This window comes from Sceloporus occidentalis, unplaced genomic scaffold (genome assembly GCF_023333645.1).
Source record: "Sceloporus occidentalis isolate IW3139 unplaced genomic scaffold, rSceOcc1.0.p SCAF_5, whole genome shotgun sequence".
NCBI lineage: Eukaryota > Metazoa > Chordata > Lepidosauria > Squamata > Phrynosomatidae > Sceloporus > Sceloporus occidentalis.
In genome coordinates, this window is record NW_028316985.1 from 162,618,147 (window position 1) to 162,639,748 (window position 21,602).

General features: G+C 40.4%; 1 protein-coding gene across 4 annotated transcripts in view; it reads left to right on the top strand.

Annotated features, from left to right (window-relative positions):
• The window catches only part of LEF1 (lymphoid enhancer binding factor 1), a 121,138-nt gene that overhangs the window by 69,248 nt on the left and 30,288 nt on the right, over positions 1-21,602 (top strand). For 3 of the 4 annotated variants that reach the window (XM_089525990.1, XM_089525992.1, XM_089525991.1), the window contains 3 exons: positions 3,450-3,582; positions 13,792-13,882; positions 21,056-21,178. In XM_089525990.1, coding sequence (XP_089382116.1) covers positions 3,450-3,582; positions 13,792-13,882; positions 21,056-21,178 — 347 coding nt within the window. Of the gene's footprint in view, positions 1-3,449; positions 3,583-13,791; positions 13,883-18,403; positions 18,488-21,055; positions 21,179-21,602 lie in introns of all 4 variants that reach the window. The other variant, XM_089525993.1, reaches the window with a different exon arrangement.

Sequence of the window (21,602 nt, forward strand, 5' to 3'; positions counted from 1 at the left end):
TTTAAACTAGACAGATGTTTTACACAGAGGCAAGTCTCTTGTGTTGTGCCGTACATATAGCCATTTTTTTTAAAAAAATCTTGTTCACATTCAAATAAAAGTCAGTCAGTTAGGAAACCTTTCTTTTAGTTTTGTATTAAATACTTGATCTCTGCATTTTGGTGTGAACCCCTTCCCCCATTTCCAATATATCCATCTGCTGCCATGATTTGATATTTGTGACCCCCCCCCCCAAAAAAAAATGCTGAAGGGGATTCTACTCTGAGTCTATCAGAAAGAAAAATTGCATTTACTTCTTGATAGTACAGCCCATTTATAGAAAAGGAGAAAATTTAGCTATGGTGGTGTATCTGTAACAATGCAAATGAATTTGAAATATTTTCATGTTTTGCATAGAATGTAAAAAAAAAAAGGAGCTTCTCTAGCAACAGAATGACTCAATTTTAAATAGTGTACTGTATATTTTTAATCACATACTGATATTGTTGTGTGAGCTCTATTTTTCTTAACACTTCAGATAAGACTGTTTTGATAGAAGCAGCCATTATTCAGACAAAGATGATAATTTCTGAAGCAAAGTGTTGTTGATGTTGCTGGTTTTGTATGAAATAAACTTTCTTCTCCTTACACAAAAGTTCATTATGGCTCTTAATACTTCAGTTAAAAAGATTTCAATGCTGCACTAGGATTCTGGGAGACCACGATGTGACCAAGGTGACCTTGGACAAATCATATTTTCTCAGCCTTAGAGGAAGCCAGTACCACACTCCCCCTGAACAGATCTTGCCAGATCTTGATAGGTTCACTTTAAGGTTGGAAAGACATGAAGGCACAAAAAAAGAAAAACAAAAAGGAAACTAAATGGAATGGGTGGGAAGATTTAGATGAAACTGTTGAAGTAGTACAGGGAATGGTTTTTAATGTACATAGTAGTCACAGCTGATGAAATGTATCCCTTTGGGCTTTGTTTCCAGAATCCAAGCAAGGCCATGGCTGAGCAATTCTGAATTATATAGTCCAACCCCCACCCCCAACATTTCCAGCCTCTGAGAAGGTATTGTAGTTTTGAACATACCTTCTCTAAATATTTGAAAAGCCAGAACATAAAGGCAAGATTAGAAATGGGTTAGGCTTTTTATTTTGTTTTGCTTTGGAGACTAAGGTCCAAAACACACTGCAGAAATAATGCAGTTTGAGACTGATTTAACTGCCCTGGATCAATGGTAGGTAATCTTGGTAACTGTAGTTTATTATGGCACCAGAGCTCTCTGACAGAGAAAGTAAATGTTTCACAACACTACACTTCCCAGAATTTCCTAGCATTGAGCCAAGGGCAGTTAAAGTGGTCTCAAACTGGATTGTTTCTGCAGTGTGTTTTGGACCTAGGTCTTTGGGCAAACTGAAGATACAAAGGCAGAGATACAGATGTGGGTAGCAGTTTCCTAGCAGAATTACTGATCACATAAAGTAGCAGTCTGCATTTTATAACATATATAATATACATGTTCTTGTAATTTGTAAAGTTTGTAAATCTGTTAATACCTTGTCATGTTATTGTTCTCCAGTGTTGAATACCTTTAGGACTTCAGAAACATACCCATGAATATAAGCGTTACATACTGATATCAGATAACTCTACTGAGATTTAAGTATTCCTATGATTAAGGCCAAAAAGTTTGTGAGGCCAGATTTAAGAAAATTGATGCTCTAAACAAAGGCTCATTTGGTCCCATCAAAAGTTTTTGGGTGGGTTTTCTTTGGATTAAAATTCTCAGATACCATCCTTCCTATCTTCTTTACATGGCCTGCAGATTTGTTGGATGGTGTATTTTATGTATTTGGAGTTATCCAAAAAAGTAACTTTTACAGGCTCTGTTCCAGTCAGGAAACGTTTCAGAATCCTTGACTGCATGTCTGACTTGTTGTATCCTTGCAAATACTTGTTTGCAATGGGTGACTGCTTTCTTCTTGTACCTTACTGTTGCAGTTTAGCGGCTATCATGTTTCTTCCTACTGTTTATGAATATATTACTACACATAGCAATGAAGCCACTAGTTTTCTCTCATGTGAAATAAGTGTACTTATTTATTGAATTTATGTCCTGTTTTTCTCACAGAATGGGATTCAAGGTGGCTTGCAATAATTTAAAAAAGGTTCCCCAAAATATTAATTTACAAAAGTTAAAATAATTAAATAAAACTGTTATTAGAGACACTAATTCTGTATGTCGCCCCAAAACAATCTTTCCTTGTTTTTTCAATCCCAGATAGTGGAATATTAAGAACATATACTGTATATACTCAACTATAAGTCGACCTCATGTAGAAGTCGAGGACAGATTTTGGGGCCAAAATTAGGGCTTTTGATATGACCTGTGGATAAGTCAAGGGTAAAACTTAGGGGCATGTAAAAAAGGATGTACAGAATGGAGCAAAGGGAAACAATGCCAAACAACTTACAAAATTCAAACAGACATCACTGTGCTCACATTAAAGGCTGGATGGGTGAGAGAATAGAGAGGAATCAGTGCTTCCAAGACAGACCAAGCTCTTGCCTTTTTTTGGTAAGAGTTAGGGTATGGTACTTACATTGGATAAGTCGACTCAGGTTTTTGGGGTCAATATTTTTTACTGAAATTTCTAGACTTATACATGACTATATACAGTAAATTACAGTCGGCCCTTCTTATACATGGATTTTTAATACACGGATTCAAGCATCTACAGTTTGAAAATGTTCAAAAAAGTATAAATTTCAAATATCAAACCTTGATTTTCCATTTTATTATAAGGGACACCTTTTTGCTATGTCATTATACAGTATTTAATGGGACTTGAGCATACACAGATTTTGTAATACACGCAGGATCTTGGACCCAAACCCCAGCGTATAACAAGGGTCCACTGTATGACAATAGCAGTTTCATTTATATACTACTTCATATCACACTAAGCAGTCTCTAAGTGGTTTACAACTGTAAGCTAATTGCCCCTCCCACCCAACAAGCTGGGTGCTCATTTTAGTGAGCTCAGAAGGATGCTAGGCTGAGTAAACCCTGAGCCCCTGGCTAGTATTGAACTCACAACCTTCTGGTTTGTGAGTGAGTGGCTGCAGTACTGGCATTTAACCACTGTGCCACCAGTTGCAGATAGTCCCAGATAGTAAATGCATGATCCATTTTAAGTCACTGGTGGGCTATTCTATGTGGCTAGTAGGTTTCATGCACAGATCTGTGAGAAACAAATTGGAAAAATTGAGATATGCCAAAAGCTAAAGAGGTGTATGTGTGTCTGTGTCTCTCTGTGAGTCAGAGAGACATTGAAATTATCATATTTCTCATATAAAGGTAACTCTGTAAAGGCCAGGCACTATTTAAATCAGGACTTTAAAAATTAAATCTGAAAACACAAACAACATTGTTACCCATGTTCTTTGCTTTTGTTTGCAGTCAAACAAAGTACCAGTGGTGCAGCCTTCTCATGCAGTTCACCCTCTCACCCCACTTATCACCTACAGCGATGAGCACTTTTCTCCAGGGACACATCCTTCACACCTTCCCTCAGACGTCAACTCAAAACAAGGTGAGAGACCATCATTTATTATAGTGATTGAAAAAGTTGTTAATAAAATAGCCATCCATGCTGTACTCTAAGCCCTGTGGAGCTAAGAGAACAGTACAATTTTAATACTCTCCTAAAACATTGCTTTATCAAGAAGTCAAATGCCTCCATTTTCCTGACACATATTTCTACCTGATTAATTTGACTTGAGAAACTCAGAGCCTTATCACACGGAGGGTTTTGCAGCTCTGATCTGAAGCTACTGTGGGTCCAGCCATGTGGATTCACACTAAAACATGATGTATTATCTCACACGATTGCTTTCTATGGGGGGGGGGTGTTCCGAGGCGTTTCCGCAGTCAATCCAAAGTGACTCCGCATTTTGGTGAATTCGGTGACAAGCACATTCACAAAAATTGCTTCTAAGCTCACTTTGATTTCACTCCAAATTGGTCTGGTGTGGAATGCAACTTTGCTTCCATCCCAGCACACCCCCACAAACCTCCAAGGCCCGACATTTCCCATGATACTGCGCTGCAATTTTGCCCCATTTGCTTCTGGTGCTCCTTCAAGAACAACGTTTGGATGTAGCTGATAGGGTTGAAGGGAATGAATCAGGAGGCTGGGGGGAGAGATGGGAGCAACGGAGGGGGCCATCAGAGGCTGGGGGGAGCAACAAACTCCAACTCCCAGAATTCCATAGCACTGAGCCAGGACAGTTAAAGTGGAGTCAAACCAGATTATTTCACCAGTGTGGATGCAACCTAAGAAAAGGCAACTGTTACAAAGGAAAGGAGAGTGGATTGGATTCAGGGAGGTGGTATTTTAGGGAGCATGGAGAATAAGGGAAACTGGATACATTTGCAGGAAGCAGGTGGGGGATGCAGGGAAATCTGACACAGAGGACTCAGGACACATTCTAGAGTAAATCGAGTAAAAAATAGAATAAAATAGAAGGGAAGAGGAAACATGAAGCTGTCATTCACGTGAAGCTAGCATTCATGTGAAACTGGAACCAGGAAGTGGCCCCCTTCTTCACCCTGGAAGTGCAAAGGCTCCTGAGGTATTCAGACCCCCACTGCGCATGCGCAAGGGTCACAATTTGAATCGTTTAACCCGCATGGTATGTACTGGTGTGGTAATTCAATTTGCACTCACTCCACTTTGACTCAGGAATGGCCACAATTTCATTCTTCACGTGTGATAATTCATCACGTTAATTGCCTTGGATTCGAAGTGACTCTGCTTCACCCCTGCTACGGAAGGGCCATGGAAGGGCTTTGGACTAGAGTTCCAGTTTCACCTGTGATAAGGGCCTCAGTAAAAGTCCTTGGCGCCCCATGCCATATTAAAAATGCAGTGCAGAGCTTCTGAAGTATCACTGCACTAGACATGCTTGTTTTCAAATACTGTACCAGATAGGTTTAATAGCAGTGGAGTCTTGCCGCTCTCTCTTATTACTATTTACTTAATACTAACCATGTTATGTCTTAAAGCTCTGAATAGGCTTTGTTTCTAGAAAGAAGCTTTTGTTTCTTAAATTTGGTTCTCAGAACGCCAGTATTTTCTTTCTTATCAACATTTCTAATCTTAACTCTGGTATCTGTAACTGGCTGGGGAAAAGCAGAAATTAGCCACTTGAATTGCACTAGATGCAATTTCTGTTGAAATCTCAATAGTTATTAAGATTTCTGAGGGGGGTTATTGTGTTTCTAGTTATTCCTTTGGCAACATTCGTCTTATATATCTTTTCAAATCCTGATATAAAACTTTTTGTTTTCTGCAATGACTTCACATAATTGAGGACTCCTAGCCACCATTTTAACAGTCTGAGCTCTGTAGTGCTGGTCAGCTGACTATACAGTGGGCAAAAGGCCCAAGTGAACCTGGATGTATGTTGGGCTTCTTGAGCAGCAGGTGAGAAATGAAACAGCTTGGCTCCAAAAGACCTGTTGAAACCAATCAAAAATTCTGAATGACTGAGCAAAGCTAAATGTGATGTAACATGTCATGGGTGGGCAACTGAAGTGTCTAAGGTCATATGTGGCCTTTGGTTGATTTCATGTGGTCCCCCACATAACTTTAAAATCCCTGGGCTAAGAATCAGTTCAGGCCTCCAGCATGTTATCTGTTGCATCACTGGCATGAAGGGAGATAAGGCGAGTTCAGAAAGAGAAAAAGGGCCTCCCATACTTTTGCTTCTGTTCCTACCTATCACCTGGTTCAGACCCACGCATCACCCATATGTCATTCCTGACAGATTAAAAAGGGGTTGCTCTCTCCTGACTTACATACAGTATTCTGATAACATAAAACTTCCTCTCCTCCCTCACACCAACTTTCATTTTACTAGTAAATCATTTAGAAAATATCACATTAAAACATTAACCAAACTATATGCTTAAGAGAAATCAGATGGTTAAGACCCATTAGCTCATTGATCTTTCATTTCCATGGCATTTCCTGCAAAATACACTCTGTGGCCTACATCTGGGAATGGAGATGGTTTATATGGCGTGTTACAGACCGCCCGTTTGGGGCGGCCTGTAACTGGCCCTTTCCCCGCCGGATTGGGGCCTCAGCTGCCACAACGGCAGCCTCTGAGGCTCTGATCCGCTGCTTTCCAGGCCACGGGGAAGCAGCAAAAGGCCGCTTCCCCGCGGCCTGGAAAGGGGTGTTCTTGGGGCTTCAAGCCCCGAGGACACCCAATGGTGGTGGGGAGGAGGAGAAAGGGGCCACTCGGCCCCTTTCTCTCTTGCGTCGCTGGCGCAGCCGTGTAAAGGCTGCACGAGTGACACAAACCGCAGAAGGAGCTCCATTTTGGAGCTCCTTCTCGCGCCACAGAAAGGGCGCTCTATGCACCCTTGCACGGCGCGACGACGTCAGGCCCGCGCCGCCCTGTTTGGAGGAGGCGTGTTCGTTACATCGTAATGGCAGCGCCATGTACATAGGGCGCCGCCATTTTGTACAGACTGGGGACGTACTAGGGTTAGGTGCGTGCATTCCACTGTTGAACAGCCCTTACTGTCAGGAAGTTCCTCCTAATGTTGAGGTGGAATCTCTTTTCCTGTAGCTTGCATCCATTGTTCTGGGTTCTGTTCTCTGGAGCAGAAGAAAACAAGCTTGTTCCCTCCTCAATATGACATCCCTTCAAATATTTAAATAGCGCTATCATATCACCTCTTAACCTTCTTTTCTCCAGGCTAAACATCCCCAGCTCCCTAAGTCGTTCCTCATAGGGCATGGTTTCCAGACCCTTCACCATTTTTGTCGCCCTCCTTTGGACACGCTCCAGTTTCTCAATGTCCTTTCTGAATTGTGGCGCCCAGAACTGGACACAATATTCTAGGTGGGGCCTGACCAAAGCAGAATACAGTGGCACTATTACTTCTCTTGATCTAGACACTATACTTTTATTGATGCAGCCTAAAATTGCATTGGCCTTTTTAGCTGCCGCATCACACTGTTTCAGTCAAATGTTAGCTGCCACCACCACAAAGAATCCACTTTCTCTCCTGCCCCTCCTTACCCTCTTTCCGGACCAGTCAAAATCAACACCGTACTTTCCCCACTTTTCCAGACTCTGTGGCAGAACAGGAAAAAAAACAATTCTTCACCAGGTATTTTAAGAGTCAGACTGGCTCATAAAGGAAGATACAGTCTTTCAGAAATGTAGGGTGCATATAGCAATGGGTGCTACTTAGGGATAAACAAGCATTGGGTGACCCTTTGTCTGGTCATGCTGCAGCTTCTTACTGAATTTTGTCATGGAGTGAGACTTTCAAAATGACTCCCTCACTTGTACCTCTTCTCATTTAGAACAGAGGACTTTACATGCAAAATGAGACCTATGATTCTTGCTTCACTACTTCTCTAATGGACTAAATAAATCAATGGCTTAATGGTCTCTGTGACCATAATTCTGTATGCCTCCTTGGGGGTATGAGATTTAGGTAGACCGTGAAAACCACTGGGCTCATCTGGGACTAAGATTAGCTTTAATCCTTGAGGTGGTTTTTAAAGGGTTTGTTGCATTTTTATATTCTTGGGGATGTGGGTTGATAGATCATTTCCAGCGGGACATCTTTACCTCACTACAAAAATACTAACCAGTACAAAAGCCTGACCTTGGTGTCCACAAGAGTCAACTTGATGAGAAGCTTAACTAGAGCTGGAGTGACAATCAGAAACCAAATGAATCATATCAAGTGTGACCATTACAGGCCTGAAAATGATTCTTAATTAACCACCGATCCTCTGTGGTAGCAAGTTTCCAAAATCTGTGAATCACGAGGGAACCGCAGAAAATGTACAAGCAGCAATTTACCTAATCTAATAAGTCTGGTCTGCTGCCTATTTGGAACTGCTGCTTTCCTCTTCCCTAAGCCCCTCCTCACATGTTTCATTTCTAAACAGTTTTTCAAGAGTTATTTTCAATGGAATTTTAAGAGACGGAAAAATCTGCTAAGCTTTCCCTGATACTACTATTTTATCATTTATGGGCTGTGTAACCTTCTTTCTCTTTCTCTTCTCAAATCAGAGTGAAAACCATGAAATGTGTAAACCTCGAGTCTTGTGGCATAAGCTTTTCTGGGCAAGAGCCTATTCCACCAGATTCATGAAGCAGTCACAAAATGTGTGTGTGTGTGTGTGTGTGTGTGTAGAGTCATAATAAAGAGGGAAGGAAATTGAAATATTTACTTATTTATATTTCAAGGCCAAACAGTACAAATAGGGTAATTAGTGTCTCACAATACCATGCAGATCACAAACGAATACAGAATCCAATCTGATAAGCAATCCTATATAACAAACAGGTGAAGATTTAGAATGAATTCTTTGGGCCCCATATATTAGGAGAATATCAAATAGATAAAAATTGGATTCTTATATATGATGCCAATCTTCTTTGTACTTAGCAAGAGTTTCTAAAATAGCCCTGTATATTATGTTGCACTTTGCTTTTCTAATCAAAAGGAAGATGCCATGGTATAGGCATGGTTGAGATGATTGGAAATATGATCATAGGCTGCATCAATAAGAGTATAGTCTCTTGATTGAGGGAAATAATAGTGCCACTCTATTCTGCTTTGATCAGACATCACCTGGAATATTGTGTCCGGTTCTGGGCATCATAATTCAAGAAGGATGTGGCCAAAGAGGGCAACCAAAATGGTGAAATGTCTGGAAACCACCAAACTCGTGATGAGTCACTTCGTGAGCTGGATATGTTCCTAATGTTTAGATTCCACCTAAACATTAGGAAGAACTTCCTGACAGTAAGAGCTGTTTGTTAGTAGAATATGCTGCCTCAGAATGTGGTGGAGTCTCTTTCTTTGGAGGTTTTTAAACAGAGGATGGATGGCCATCTGTTGGGAGTGTTTTAATTGTCTATTCCTGCTTTCATAGGAGAATAGGGTTGGACCAGATGACCCTCGTGGTCTCTTCCAACTCTATGATTCTGTCACACATGCCATACATATGCAACAAAGTTCTACAATGATCAGAAGGTTTTTTATATACTACCTTCAACTTGAGGAAGATTTCAGCCATATCACTGAGTAGAGTGTTGAAATGTAGTAACTATTTTAATCAGTTCTGGATCATTCCTGAAAGGTTCTCTAAAGACTGGAGTTTTGCATAGTGTCCTGTTTTGCTCATGGGAGACGAGCCAAACTGTCAGTCCAGAGTTACAGCATTTCAAGCACTGAGAGGAAGAGAGAAGGGAGCATATCTCACCAAGTTGTTTGTAGCAAAAGCAGTGGTTGTATAATCCAGTCCAGGTTCATCATGAGATACCAGTCAGTCCAATACAGCAGGTTCAAAGAGAAAACCCAAGCAGAGTACCAGGCAACAGCAAGGCATCTTGGATTCATGATGGATGGTTGTTGACCATACTGGACTGAGGGAGATGCTGGGATATTTATAGCCTGTCTGGATCTCACAGGTGCTATTTGTTAGCAGCCTGCCTCCTACTTTACTGCAGAGAATGCTGTTGTTTCACTTTTTCCTGCTGTCTCTCTGTGGAAATAGACACTGGTACATCTGGCTCAGGTGGAGGGAAACTTTGCCCTTGGGAACTCAGTCCTAGTGCAGGCTTCAAGCTTACCTTCAGGGGCTGCTGGAGTAGCTGCAGTCCTAGCATGTCCTGTGGGTTCTTAACCTTCTTCAGACTCTCAGAGGACATGTCTGGATCCTGGAGGCAGGGCATGACACATAGAGTTTTGCACTCAGATTGAGATTACTGGAAAATTTCATTCCCTATTTTGTAATCTCATGCATACAAAATATATTAGCATCCCAGATGGGACAGAAGACATTTTATTGCCTTCACATAATGAAGTTGTCCACATGAATTCTACAAAACCTGTCTGGACTGACAGTTAATCTTACATGGGACTGCTGATCGGACAATACCCTTCATGCAGTTAAGGGTAGGAAGTACACAGCAGGCTATGTGTATCCCACAATTTTGTACTACCAACAGAGAAAACTAGACACTTGGATGCCACCACTGCCAACCCATGAGCAAATGCAGCAGAGAGGACTTTTCTCTCTGGTGCTCACTAGTGCACACAAGCCACCAAAAATGCCAAGAGAAGAAAGATTCAAGTCCACTTGTGGGTTTTTTTTTTTTTTGGGGGGGGGTGGACTAGCATTTTAAAATGTTAAATGGCACATGTGGGCTACAACTCATTTTAATGGTGAATTGCTGTTCCTTGAAGCCTTAAGAAAAGGCAATCCACTCTTTTTTTCCATTTTACATAAATAGGGCAATCTGTGGGGTCACACATCAACCTTGGCAAGCCTGCTGTAGTGCCAGGGTCACACTTTGCCCAGCATTGCTATAAACAGTTGGTTCTCCATATCAGCAGGGGGTTGCTTTCACCACCAGTTGACTATGAAATATCATGGGATCTTGAATCCATCTGTGGATGGTGACATGCACACATCCGCAGCAGTGCAGCCAAGTTCACACATTGCCATTGACGTATATGGGGCAGGGCTAGCTGTGGATGCTCAAAACTATGGACTGCTAGACCACTGTTGTGGAGGGCAAACTGTACTATACCACATCAGGTAAAAATGACATGTCAGAACATGGGCAGATGAATGAGCATGTTAGGATATGGCTAATATTCTTTGGTACCATAAGAGCATTTTTTTTACTGATAATGCCTTCTACCATTCTTGTAGGCTAGATAAATATTGTCTCCAATGTAATAAGGCAAAATGACCCAAAGCAGGCATTAAAAATATGAACACATGTTAGGGACGGGCACTCCTGTGTCCCCGGGATATTGTAGGACACCACAAGGTCACCGCAGTCTAACATAGATTCAAATGTAAAGCCACTTAGTTTAGAATTATTAATAAGTTTCTGGAATTTGGTCTCAGCAAATCTTGGGAGCAGCTAATTCACTGTGGAAAGTAATTGTCCCTATTATGTGTTTGTTTGATCTTGCTATGGCTATTTATTACCAATGAATGCTAGTCAGGTCACACTCATTCTGATGCAATCAGATTGAATTCATTTGTGGGGTTTTAGGGGTTTTTTTATGATACTGTGATGCATCTACTGTCATCTCTTGTACATCTTGACTATTTGGCTTTGATTTTGATGTACAGTATAGATGTGCTGATACACAGATATACCTTCCTTTACTTTGTACTTACCCTCTGAGAGAGTCTTGCATCCAACCTAGTGGGTTTTGATTCATAAAAGCTGATGCCACAATAAATTGGCTGGACTAAGAGGTGCCATAAGACCTTGTTGCAGCTGCTGTTCCTCTAGAGCACAAAATGAAAAGGCCCCAAGTTTCTAAGAATTGGTATCAGACTTTACATGATCCTTTTACTTTTATTATAAGTGAAACTACTAGGAATGGGTAAGAATTTCATTTTTAATCAGAAGTTAATCAGATTTTCAGTTCCTTTTTTAAAAATCAGAATTTACAAAATTGCACAAAATCCAGACATGGGAGAAAGTAAAACCAACTAGTGTTGCCAGATCTTAGCATGCTAGTTGACATCTCAGAGAATTACTGTACCTCTCCAGGTGGGAAGAAAACTCTCAGATAAAATGAGCAGGACAAAATCTGATTATTTTATGTGATTATTCTATGTGAGAAAATATGATTCTTCTGTGTGAGAAGCAAGATATGAGGTGACTTTAAAGCCTGAGCACCTGCACTCATTCTCAGCTGACACTAAGGCTCTCTGGCTCAATCAAACATGTTTGCATTGTGCCTCTACAATAGCAGTGCACCAAAAATCCAGGCATGAGGAGAGTTGGGCTAGGAAAGTGTGGGTACATGTACCTGGATCCATTGTAGAGTTTGGAGCAAGTCAGACACCCACATAATGTTTCATGAGGTTTCTTATTGAAAAAGTTCTTGCATCAGTGTCAGAGGGCCTAGAGCTGGTGGAAGTATTGTAGTGCTTGGAAAAATGGATATGTTGTGTGTTCTGTAGGTAAGACTACAGAAGAAGTGAGCCTTTGTGGGGGGAAATAGTAGCTGCTGTAGCTACTGGATGGTATTTGCTTCATTGCAGCTACTAAAAATTTATCCCCACCCCCACCCTGATTGCCATATTACCTGATTAGCTCAGTTTTACTTAGATCTGGGCTCATTCACCCAGATTGTCATCATGCCCATTTCCACAGTCACTGGACCCAGAAATCATTCTGGCTCACCTTCCAAATTTTTCTTGCCTGAAATCCATGACATCACTAGAAATCATTCCTGTGAAATCATAACTGATAAGGGTCTGCCCCAAGTTCCATACTGAGGCATAAGAGGCAATTGGCAACCCTAGGAACCAAGAGATTCTGCCATTTAATGTGACTTTATTCTGAATGCCTTGCAAACCTATTTGGGCCTTAAACTGCTACACAGAATTGCTGATTATTCACAGCCATGCCTGCAGAAATCAGTAATGTGGCATGTGATGACATAAATTTAATTACAAAGGAGAGTGCCTAGGAATGTGACTTCCACTGAGTGATCTCCTTTTAACCTGTTCTGTAAAAAAAGGAAAACAGAAAAAGTTGCACTAATTTGTATTGTAAGAATCAAGAGCCACCATAAGTAAATGGAGCCAACCTAAGTGAGTTGGGGATCTAGTGAGTCTGAGCCATGACAGCTACCTTTGAAGCTCAGTCTTAAATCACCTTCTTGCCTTAGGACTTTCCTTGCTGGTGGGAACAGTCTTTTATAGCAAAAAACAGGTATAAAAATTAGTTCCAACAGCAGCACCTAAGAAATTGTTGTTGTTGTTGTTGTTGTTGTTTGCCTTCCAGTAGTTTCTGACTTATTGCCCTAAGGCAATCCTATCCTGGGGTTTTCTGAGCATGTTTCGGGGGGGGGGGGGGAGTTGCCATTGCCATCCGCTTGAGGCTGAGACAGTGTGACTTTCCCAAGGTCACCCAGTGGGTTTCATGGCCAAGCTGGGAATTGAACCCTAGTACCCAGAGTCATAGGCCAATACTCATACCATTATGCCACACTAGCTCTCAAGAAATTGTTTCTTTGCACCTTCTGCATGCCTGTGAATGAGTCAGGTCTCACTTATCTCATCAGTAGTTACCCCTTTCCTGTAAAATATGGGCAGTTGTCTGTCAGAAAAAGAGTAAAGATTTAAGCATTCACAGCTACCTGCAAATCTCTAAGTCTTGTTGACAGTGAGTTTGTCAACTTCCCACAGGTATTCTCATCCCATCCCAATTCTGTATTGGGTTGTAAAACTGCACCCAGTGCACAAATGAAATTAATCCATATTTATGTACACATTTTCCTGGAAGGACTGGCATAGTTACTGGGCTAGTGGGAAAGGGTGCTTTCCTGCTCACCCAGCATGGGTCGTCCAGAGGCTGAGTCACTGCCGCCGCCCCCAGTAGCAGTGGCTGCTGCGGTGATGCTGCCTTCATGTTCTGGCATAGCAGCAGCCACAGCAGACCCCAAAGGTCTTTGTGGGGGCATGCCTTCATGGTCCAGCGTGGAATATCTCAAGCTATGCACTTGATCCTTCAAGTGAGTGGAACACCAATCATTCCCATCCTTATTCATAGCCTGGGGTCAATGAATTAACCTATATCATGGAGGGTTGTTTTTTTCTAAGTGCCAAGCATGAAGCAAGCTCAATTTTATAATATATACTGTGCTGAATTCTTATTATTTTATGTTGTTCTGGATAAAATTGCAGCTCTCTCTCTATACTCTTAAACAGGCATGTCCAGGCATCCTCCCGGTCCTGATATCCCCACTTTCTATCCCTTATCTCCTGGCAGTGTTGGACAGATAACTCCACCTCTTGGCTGGTAAGAATCTCCTACTGCTTCTGAGCATTCTTGTGTGTGCTTGTGTAGTTGCTGTGTGCTTCTTCAAACAATTGTGGTTTTTCTTGGCTTCAGAAGTATTTTTCCTGTGTGATTACTGTTCTTGAAATATAGTATTTACATTATTAGATAAGGAACTGGCAACTGGACAAAACTAACAAATTTTGGGTATAGAGATAAATGGCATTGCAAGTCAATAGTTAGACTTTAGAAAAGTGATGTTCTGTGGTGTATAATTCTTAAACTTCATAGCTATCTCTGTAGGTATGCAAAGTGTGTCCTCTCCCCAGGTAGTGGACTACAACAATTCCCAGCATTTCTCGCCACTGGCTGTACTGGCAAGGGCTGATGGGAGTTGCATTCTCAGAACATCTGAAGGGGTATATTTTGCCTGCCTCTGCTGTAAGATCTGGCATGAGTGTAGTTTTCTTGCAGTTTATTTGATGAAGGGCTCACCAGACCTTTACCCTGAATATTTGTAGAGTTCAGGACTGGAACAAGTAAGTAAGATACATTTAGAATTTACAGATTGTCTTCACACCACTATGTTCCATTCATTTGGTTGCTTTCACGCTGTCTGTGGAGCAGATTGGTCATCTTAAACAAAGTACTAAAGTGGTAATAGTTAGCCCATTTTAAGTTTTGTGGTAGTATGTAAAACCCATTTATCAAGTTCATAGCTAAGTAAAAGCTAAAAGCTTGTTGTTGGCAGAGTGATTGTGTGAATTTACATTTTGTTTACATTTTAAAAGAATTTACAATTTCTTTACATTTCAAAGAATTTACTTTCCTAATCATGTGGTTAGTTATATTGCAACCTAGTGAAAGAGTGAGAAAAAGAAAAAGAAAAGAAATAAAACGGATTCTAAAACAGATTTTTTTTGACATTAATCAACTAGTAACTATGGAGATCTAGATGTTAGATTGCCAATTCCCAGCAGTCCCAGTCAATGTGGGAGCAGTAGTCCAATGCTATATGAAGGGCCACACGTGTCTCAGCCCTGCTTTAGAGACTGCTGCTCTTAGTTTGGGGTTTTTCATGGTGGAAATTATAACATTGTCAATACACAGCTGTATACTTTGTTGGACTGGGTGCTAATCTGTGAGTCAGGTTTATATGAATGTTTTAGAAAATAACAGTAAATGACTTCATATGCCAAAAATCCCTGCAAATTCAAAATGCCCTTATAATTAAACCTTAAGATTAAAAGAGTAGACTGTGTTTATTCCCATTCTCTTTTATTGCACTGGTACTTTTCCACTACAGAAGGATTTATTGTGGTTTTGACAAAGTATTGTCATTTCTTTCAAACTTTTTCTTAAGGTTTTTGAGGTGTGTTGGGTTTTGTTTGGTTTCTGCTCAGAAAGTAAGTCAAGAAACAATGCAAACAAATCAAGATTGTGTTCTCTGCTTGCTGTAGCTAAAAAATGTGGTATAGGATTGATATTTTTGGTTTCAACTCTCCCACCCACCCCATCCCATGCATTGGCTCTCCCTACTACACATGGACAGAGCTCTGTTTAAGTGTGAAGACTGTCATGGTGAGCATAATAAAGGGCCAGCAGCTTTGGAAATGCCAATTCCTTAAAACATTAAATCTGTCAATCAATAGCACTGCTTGAATAGAATTGAGTGCAGTCTTTCAAGGGTAGATCAATTATTCTCTCTGAACTTTGCTACTTAAGTGTGTTAAATCCTGCTCAGAAGTTGCATCAAATGCAAGCTGGAGGAAAAGACAATGTAAACTAAGCAGAAAAAGTTCAAAGTATTTGAAGCAATCAATTTGTGCTAGTGGGATATGGCATTCTGAAGAAGACTGGAACTTCAGACGAAAGAGTTTTTGTTTTTGGTGCTCTTTTTCTTTCAGGATTCATTTTTGTGTGTGTTCAGCATTGTATGAACACACCCATCTTTAAGTATTGATCCATGCATAGGTCCCTTTAAACCTTACCATCTTTGCATGAAAATGAAAAGCAAAATGATGACTGTCATAGTTTTTTCAGATTAAATTCAGAAAAGCTTTGCTTCAGTAGTCCAGGGAAGAGTAATGCAGTCAACAAGATCATTTATGGGAGCGGGTGGGTGGGGGGAGAACACAAAAGGCCTCTTATCAAGCTAATAAATCAATCTGAGTTGCCAAGGGATTTACTGCTGCTGTTACTAGTGTCCTTGATGCACGCCAATCAATGCATTTGAGGAATTTCAGTGTATCATGCCCGTTTGTGTGTTTGAACAAATTGCTGTTATCTCTGTCTTTACTATCTCCCTGCTACTCTGGAATTTTTACTCTCAGTATTGCTGGAAAAGGACATCTTCTGTCCTCCAAGTGCTACTGCTGCAGAAGAACATAGTCAGACATGGAAGATAAATAGCAAGGCAATGTCATTCATGATTGGCTCCAGAAAGTAGTAACTCTGACCATTTGTCAGAGCACCAAATCTAACAGAGAATCTATTACTTTAAAAGTGTTGTCTTTTCAATTCTATATAGAGAACCCAAGGATCTCAGATGGAGCCTATGAGAATTTTTCACTTCACTTTTCCTGCATCTTCCAGTTTGGGAGGAAGTGCAGTCAAACTTCCCACCACATTCTGGAATCACTGCTGATGGGAGTAGACTTGGAGTAGGAATCAACTTGGTCTGCCCCTAAAAACAATGGGCCCGAACAGACAGGCCAAAATAAAGCTGCTTTGGGTCACTTTGGAGGTATGCTGTTTAAATGATACATGCATCCTACATGGCCAGAAACCATGCCAAAGCCATGCTCCAGTCCTAAGAACTGGAGTGTAGCTTTGGTACAGGTTCTGGCCTCTCAAGATGTGTGTGTCATTGAAACAGCTTACCTTCAAAGTGACCTGAAGCAGCTTTATTTTGACCTGTCTGTTCCGGTCCTGTTAGCATTTATAGAACTGGGTCCCCTAAGAAAGTGAATTGGTGTTGATGGGATGTTTCAGTAGCTGATCTTTCAGACTGGGCGGGGGGTGCAAAGCAAGGATAATTCTTCTCAGGTTGTGGTTTCAGAGAACTTTGGCTTTCATCATCTTCTCAAATATATCTGCTGCAATGGTTTTATTGAAATGTTTGTGTTCTCCACATGTGATATGATTTGCATTTTTCAGTTGTATGCAGTACAACCCATTCTATTTTTTTGTACATTAGCAAAGTGAATGACAAACATTCCTTGGTTTTGGTTGAACGGTTAGCCTATCAAGGCTATGCAGACTGGTATAATTTTTATAGCACTTTGACTCTGTAATGGATAGTTATAGCAGTCTAATAATGAGCCTACTTGCAAATTAATCTTCAACACTACCCGAAAGCCAGAATGACTAAACTGAGTCTATTTTATTTCTGGTGTATCAGGAGAGAACATGATTTAATAGGAGATATTATAATGTTTTGTAAGATGGAAGACAGTACGAAAAGAGGAAGACTGCATTACACATTGATAGACTGAATCAAGGAATAGCAGGGCTGTTGTTGTTGTTATTATTATTATTATTATTATTAGGGTATTTTGGAGGGTTCTCATTCATAAGTCAAAGCTGACTTAAGAGCAATTAGCAATAAACCACTTTAGGTGTTATGGCTTCATCCTATGGAGTCCCATAATTTGGTGAGGTACTTAGAAATCTTTGCTAAATAGCTCTATTAAAGGCAAAGGTAAAGGTAGTCCCTTGACATGAATGTCTAATCATAACCGACTGTAGGGGGTAGTGCTTATCTCTGTTACTAAGCCAAACAGCCAGTGTTGTCTGAGGACTACTACAGTGGTCACGTGGCCAACATGACTGTACCGAACAGTGTTACCTTCCCACCAAAGTGATACCTATTTATCTACTTGCATTTGCATGCTTTCGAACTGCTAGGTTGGCAGAAGCTGGAACTAGTGCAACACTGAGTCCTTGAACTGCCAACCTGCTGATCTTACAGTCATCAGGATTGGTGTCTTAACTACTGAGCCACCACATCCCTTAAATATTACTCTATTACACTTAAATAGCTCTATTACACTCCCATGAACTGCCAAATTAGACATCTTGAGCAGAGAATTTGAAATACCTCAGCAAAACACAAATCCCAGGAAACTGTAGGATAGAGCCATGACAGTTTCAAAGAGGTTTCAAACTGCAATAAGAGTGGAATGCAGATACTCTATGTCATGCCTACTCTGTAATACCTTGAGGTGCTGATTAATAGGTCCTTTAGGAACTAGTTCCCCAAATTTCCTTTGACAAACAAATAGCTATTACTATATCCCTTATCACAAACTAAATTTTAGTTGCATCTAATTCATTTCACAGAAGAAGGTAGATTTTCTCATTCAAAAAGAAATGTGTGGTGGTGGCTTTTCTCTGAAACACAGGCAGGAAATCATTTGAATGAAAACAGAATATACTTTCATTGGTACCCTAGATTTTCACATCTTTGGTGTTTGCTTAAAAGGCAAGTTCACTTCTATTACAATATTATTGATGGGTTCCTTTCTTCTGTGACCTCAGGCAAGGTCAGCCTGTATATCCCATCTCAAGTGGATTCAGGCAGCCCTACCCATCCTCACTTTCAGTCGACACCTCCATGTCAAGGTAGGTGTAGGTGTGGGATGGCTGACTGGCTGAGAAGTAACTGCTGGAATTAGAGGAACCATTTGCTCTTCTGCTTGTATCCTGGTATCTGCCTCTGCTTGCTTCTCCCCCCCCCCCCACCCCCAATCAGCTAAAATGCATTTGTATATAAGAAAATGTGTGTATGTTACTGTGTATACACAGCTTGTTTTCATCACATGATACTTAATTTCAGCATATAGCCATCGCCATGGTCTGAAGGCATGTGATACAGAAGCCGCAGTATAAGTAAACAGGTCTAGACCTGAGCATTGCCTGAATGGATGGTACTATCTTGGGAACCCTAAGTATGCTGCTTTGAGTTCTGATTGAAGAAGGGTGTGGTATAAACATAGTAAAATATGTGACAGTAATTTATTTTGACATTTTGTATATGAATACTAAGTATTCAATAAGGGGAGAGTTATCTCACCTGACTCCAACAAATATTCTACACCTTACAGCACCACAGGGATCTCCAAGTCCAAATGTACCTTAAAGGAAAGTCAAAAGAAGCTGTGCACACATGGTTATATCTGTAAAGGTGATGTGTGAATGGGGTGCAATTGTTAGTGCAACCAAGTAACACTAACTGGGACTTGGCAATGGAATACTTTTGCATCATTCTATTATGCAATGTTTCTACACTTTGGTAACATGGGATCTCTATGCTATGCTTGGTGAACACAAAGATTGCTGTGAACTTCTTGATATTTTGCAGATTGGAAACACAGATACAAACATTCAGTGGCACCTTTTAGGTGTGGATTCCAATTCTTTATATGCACTGCTTTCATTTAATCCCTGTTTTTATTCCCCTAGTTAGTGGTACATTTCATCACAAATTGTCAACTTGTTCAAGCCAATATAAAAATGTTTCTAGTGTGCTTTTGAGGAGGTAATACTCATTTCTGTATACCTTTCTTGACAAATTATACAACTGGTTATCAGTGCATTTCATGCAGGCACAGCAGCTGAGAAAACAGAGGGCAAATAGAAAACTAAATTCAGATTGCTAACAGTAATTCCCTTCCATTTTAGATATTTCATACATTTCATCTAATCACCACCCACCTACCCTTGGTGTGGTCCTTGTGAATTTATAATTCAACATTTGATCAATATTGATGAAACATGGATTGGAATGTCAATAGGATCATACATATGTAAATCCCAGAACATATGTTTGAGATCTCTTCATAATAATAGGAAAATTAGCTATATTAGGGGTTTTCTTTGATGTAGCTGAGAGTCAGTGCACGCGTTTATAAGTTGTAGAAAGCTAGATAATTTTGGCCAGAATCTTTCTTACAGGAACTAAGATGGTAGACTAGAATTTGGCTCTTTATATAAAAGTGGTAATACGATTGTACTGAACTGCTCTTGATTTTCTGCATGGCAATTCATATCTTTCTATTGGCTGGTGATGGGTAACTGAATGTCTTCATTTTATACTTGTGTGAAAACAGTGTTCCCCTTGGTTATGGGCATTTGATTTTTAAATGATTGGCCACATTCCATTCCACTGTGTCTAATTTCAGATTCCTGATGAGGATTCTGAAAATAAAGATGTCTGTCCTAGATTATAAGCAGTGGAATATTGGAGCCTGACTCACTGGGTCAAAATCCCAGGGGCTTTTTTTTTTTTTAATTAACAGGGACTGTAACATTATCTGCCATCTCCCTTGGACTGCCCTATTGCCACTTAGTTTAGTTGCATTCTGCACATTAACTGCAAGGGGTACTGATTTTCCAATTGTTATGAGCTGTCTTTGGAGTTTATCAGATGGGAGGGAATCGGCCAAATCCCATGCAGAAACAGGATTTAAATCCACAAAAGTGAGATTGCTTTCAGATGCATTGAGCATTAATCTGAAATTAACCTGCACAAAAAGTGGACAAATCTCGCAAAAGCTGGATCGTTTTCAGACATATTGGGGGCATTGAGCACTAATCCAACATTAACCCGCCCAGAAAGTGGACAAAACCAGCCACTTTTTACTTTAGGGATTTTCCCAAACGTAAAAAAGCAGCCGATTTTTTTCCACTTTCTGTGTGGTTTAATGTTGGATTAATGATCAATGGCCCCGATATGTCTGAAAACGATCCCGCTTTCACAGGATATTTTTGGAATTTAAATCCAGTTTCTGCACGAGATTTGGGCACCTAGCCTCCCATGTGATAAGTTCCTCTGTTGCTGTCCAAAATATTTGGGGGTGGCTGGCTGTTGAAAAGCTGTATTCCCTGGTACAGATGAAAATTACTAAAAGTTTTTTTAGATCAGTACAACCACCTGCATTTTTGGACTTGCCAAAGGGGATTATTTATAGAGATTGTAAATGGTAAGACCCTTCAAAATCTTTACACCACTGATTATTGAAGGATAAAAACTCTATTTATAATTCACAAATTTAAGCCCAATAATTGTTTCTCACATTGGTGTGTTGTGGTGAACTGAAAGTGAATTAATTGTTCTCTTGAGTCATATAATTATCCTATATTATGTCCATGTTGCCATTATGAAGAAAGCTGCACTCTCTGTTTTTGCAGGTTTTCACATCATATGATTCCCGGTCCTCCAGGACCCCACACAACTGGAATCCCTCACCCAGCAATCGTAACACCTCAAGTAAAACAAGAACATCCGCACACAGACAGTGACTTAATGCATGTGTGAGTTAGTTTTCCTCTGGTTTTTAATTTATCTTTAATCTTTAATATCTGAGAATTGTGTGAGCATGCCAGAAGATTTTTTTTAGCAGCAAGGTTTTTTTTTAGCAATATCAATATTGGGAGGATAGTGAAAGAGGGCTGGAAACACACCGATGTTTGGTGTCAGGTTACAGCAGCAATTTAAGAAAAGTGGGGGTTGGTGAAAGAAAAAGTCATTCCTAGGTATATTTTGAAAAATCCCTTCACAAGGTCTCAAGAGGAATTCAGCATGCTTTCTTTACTTATGTAAGCTTTCCCTGATTTGTTTGTTTCATTTCACACGTACATATTGTTGTGTATGCAATTTATGGTGACCCTATGAATTTTGTAGAGTTTTCTTAAGCAAGGAATACCCAGAGGTGTCCCCCCCCCCAGTTTATAGCCA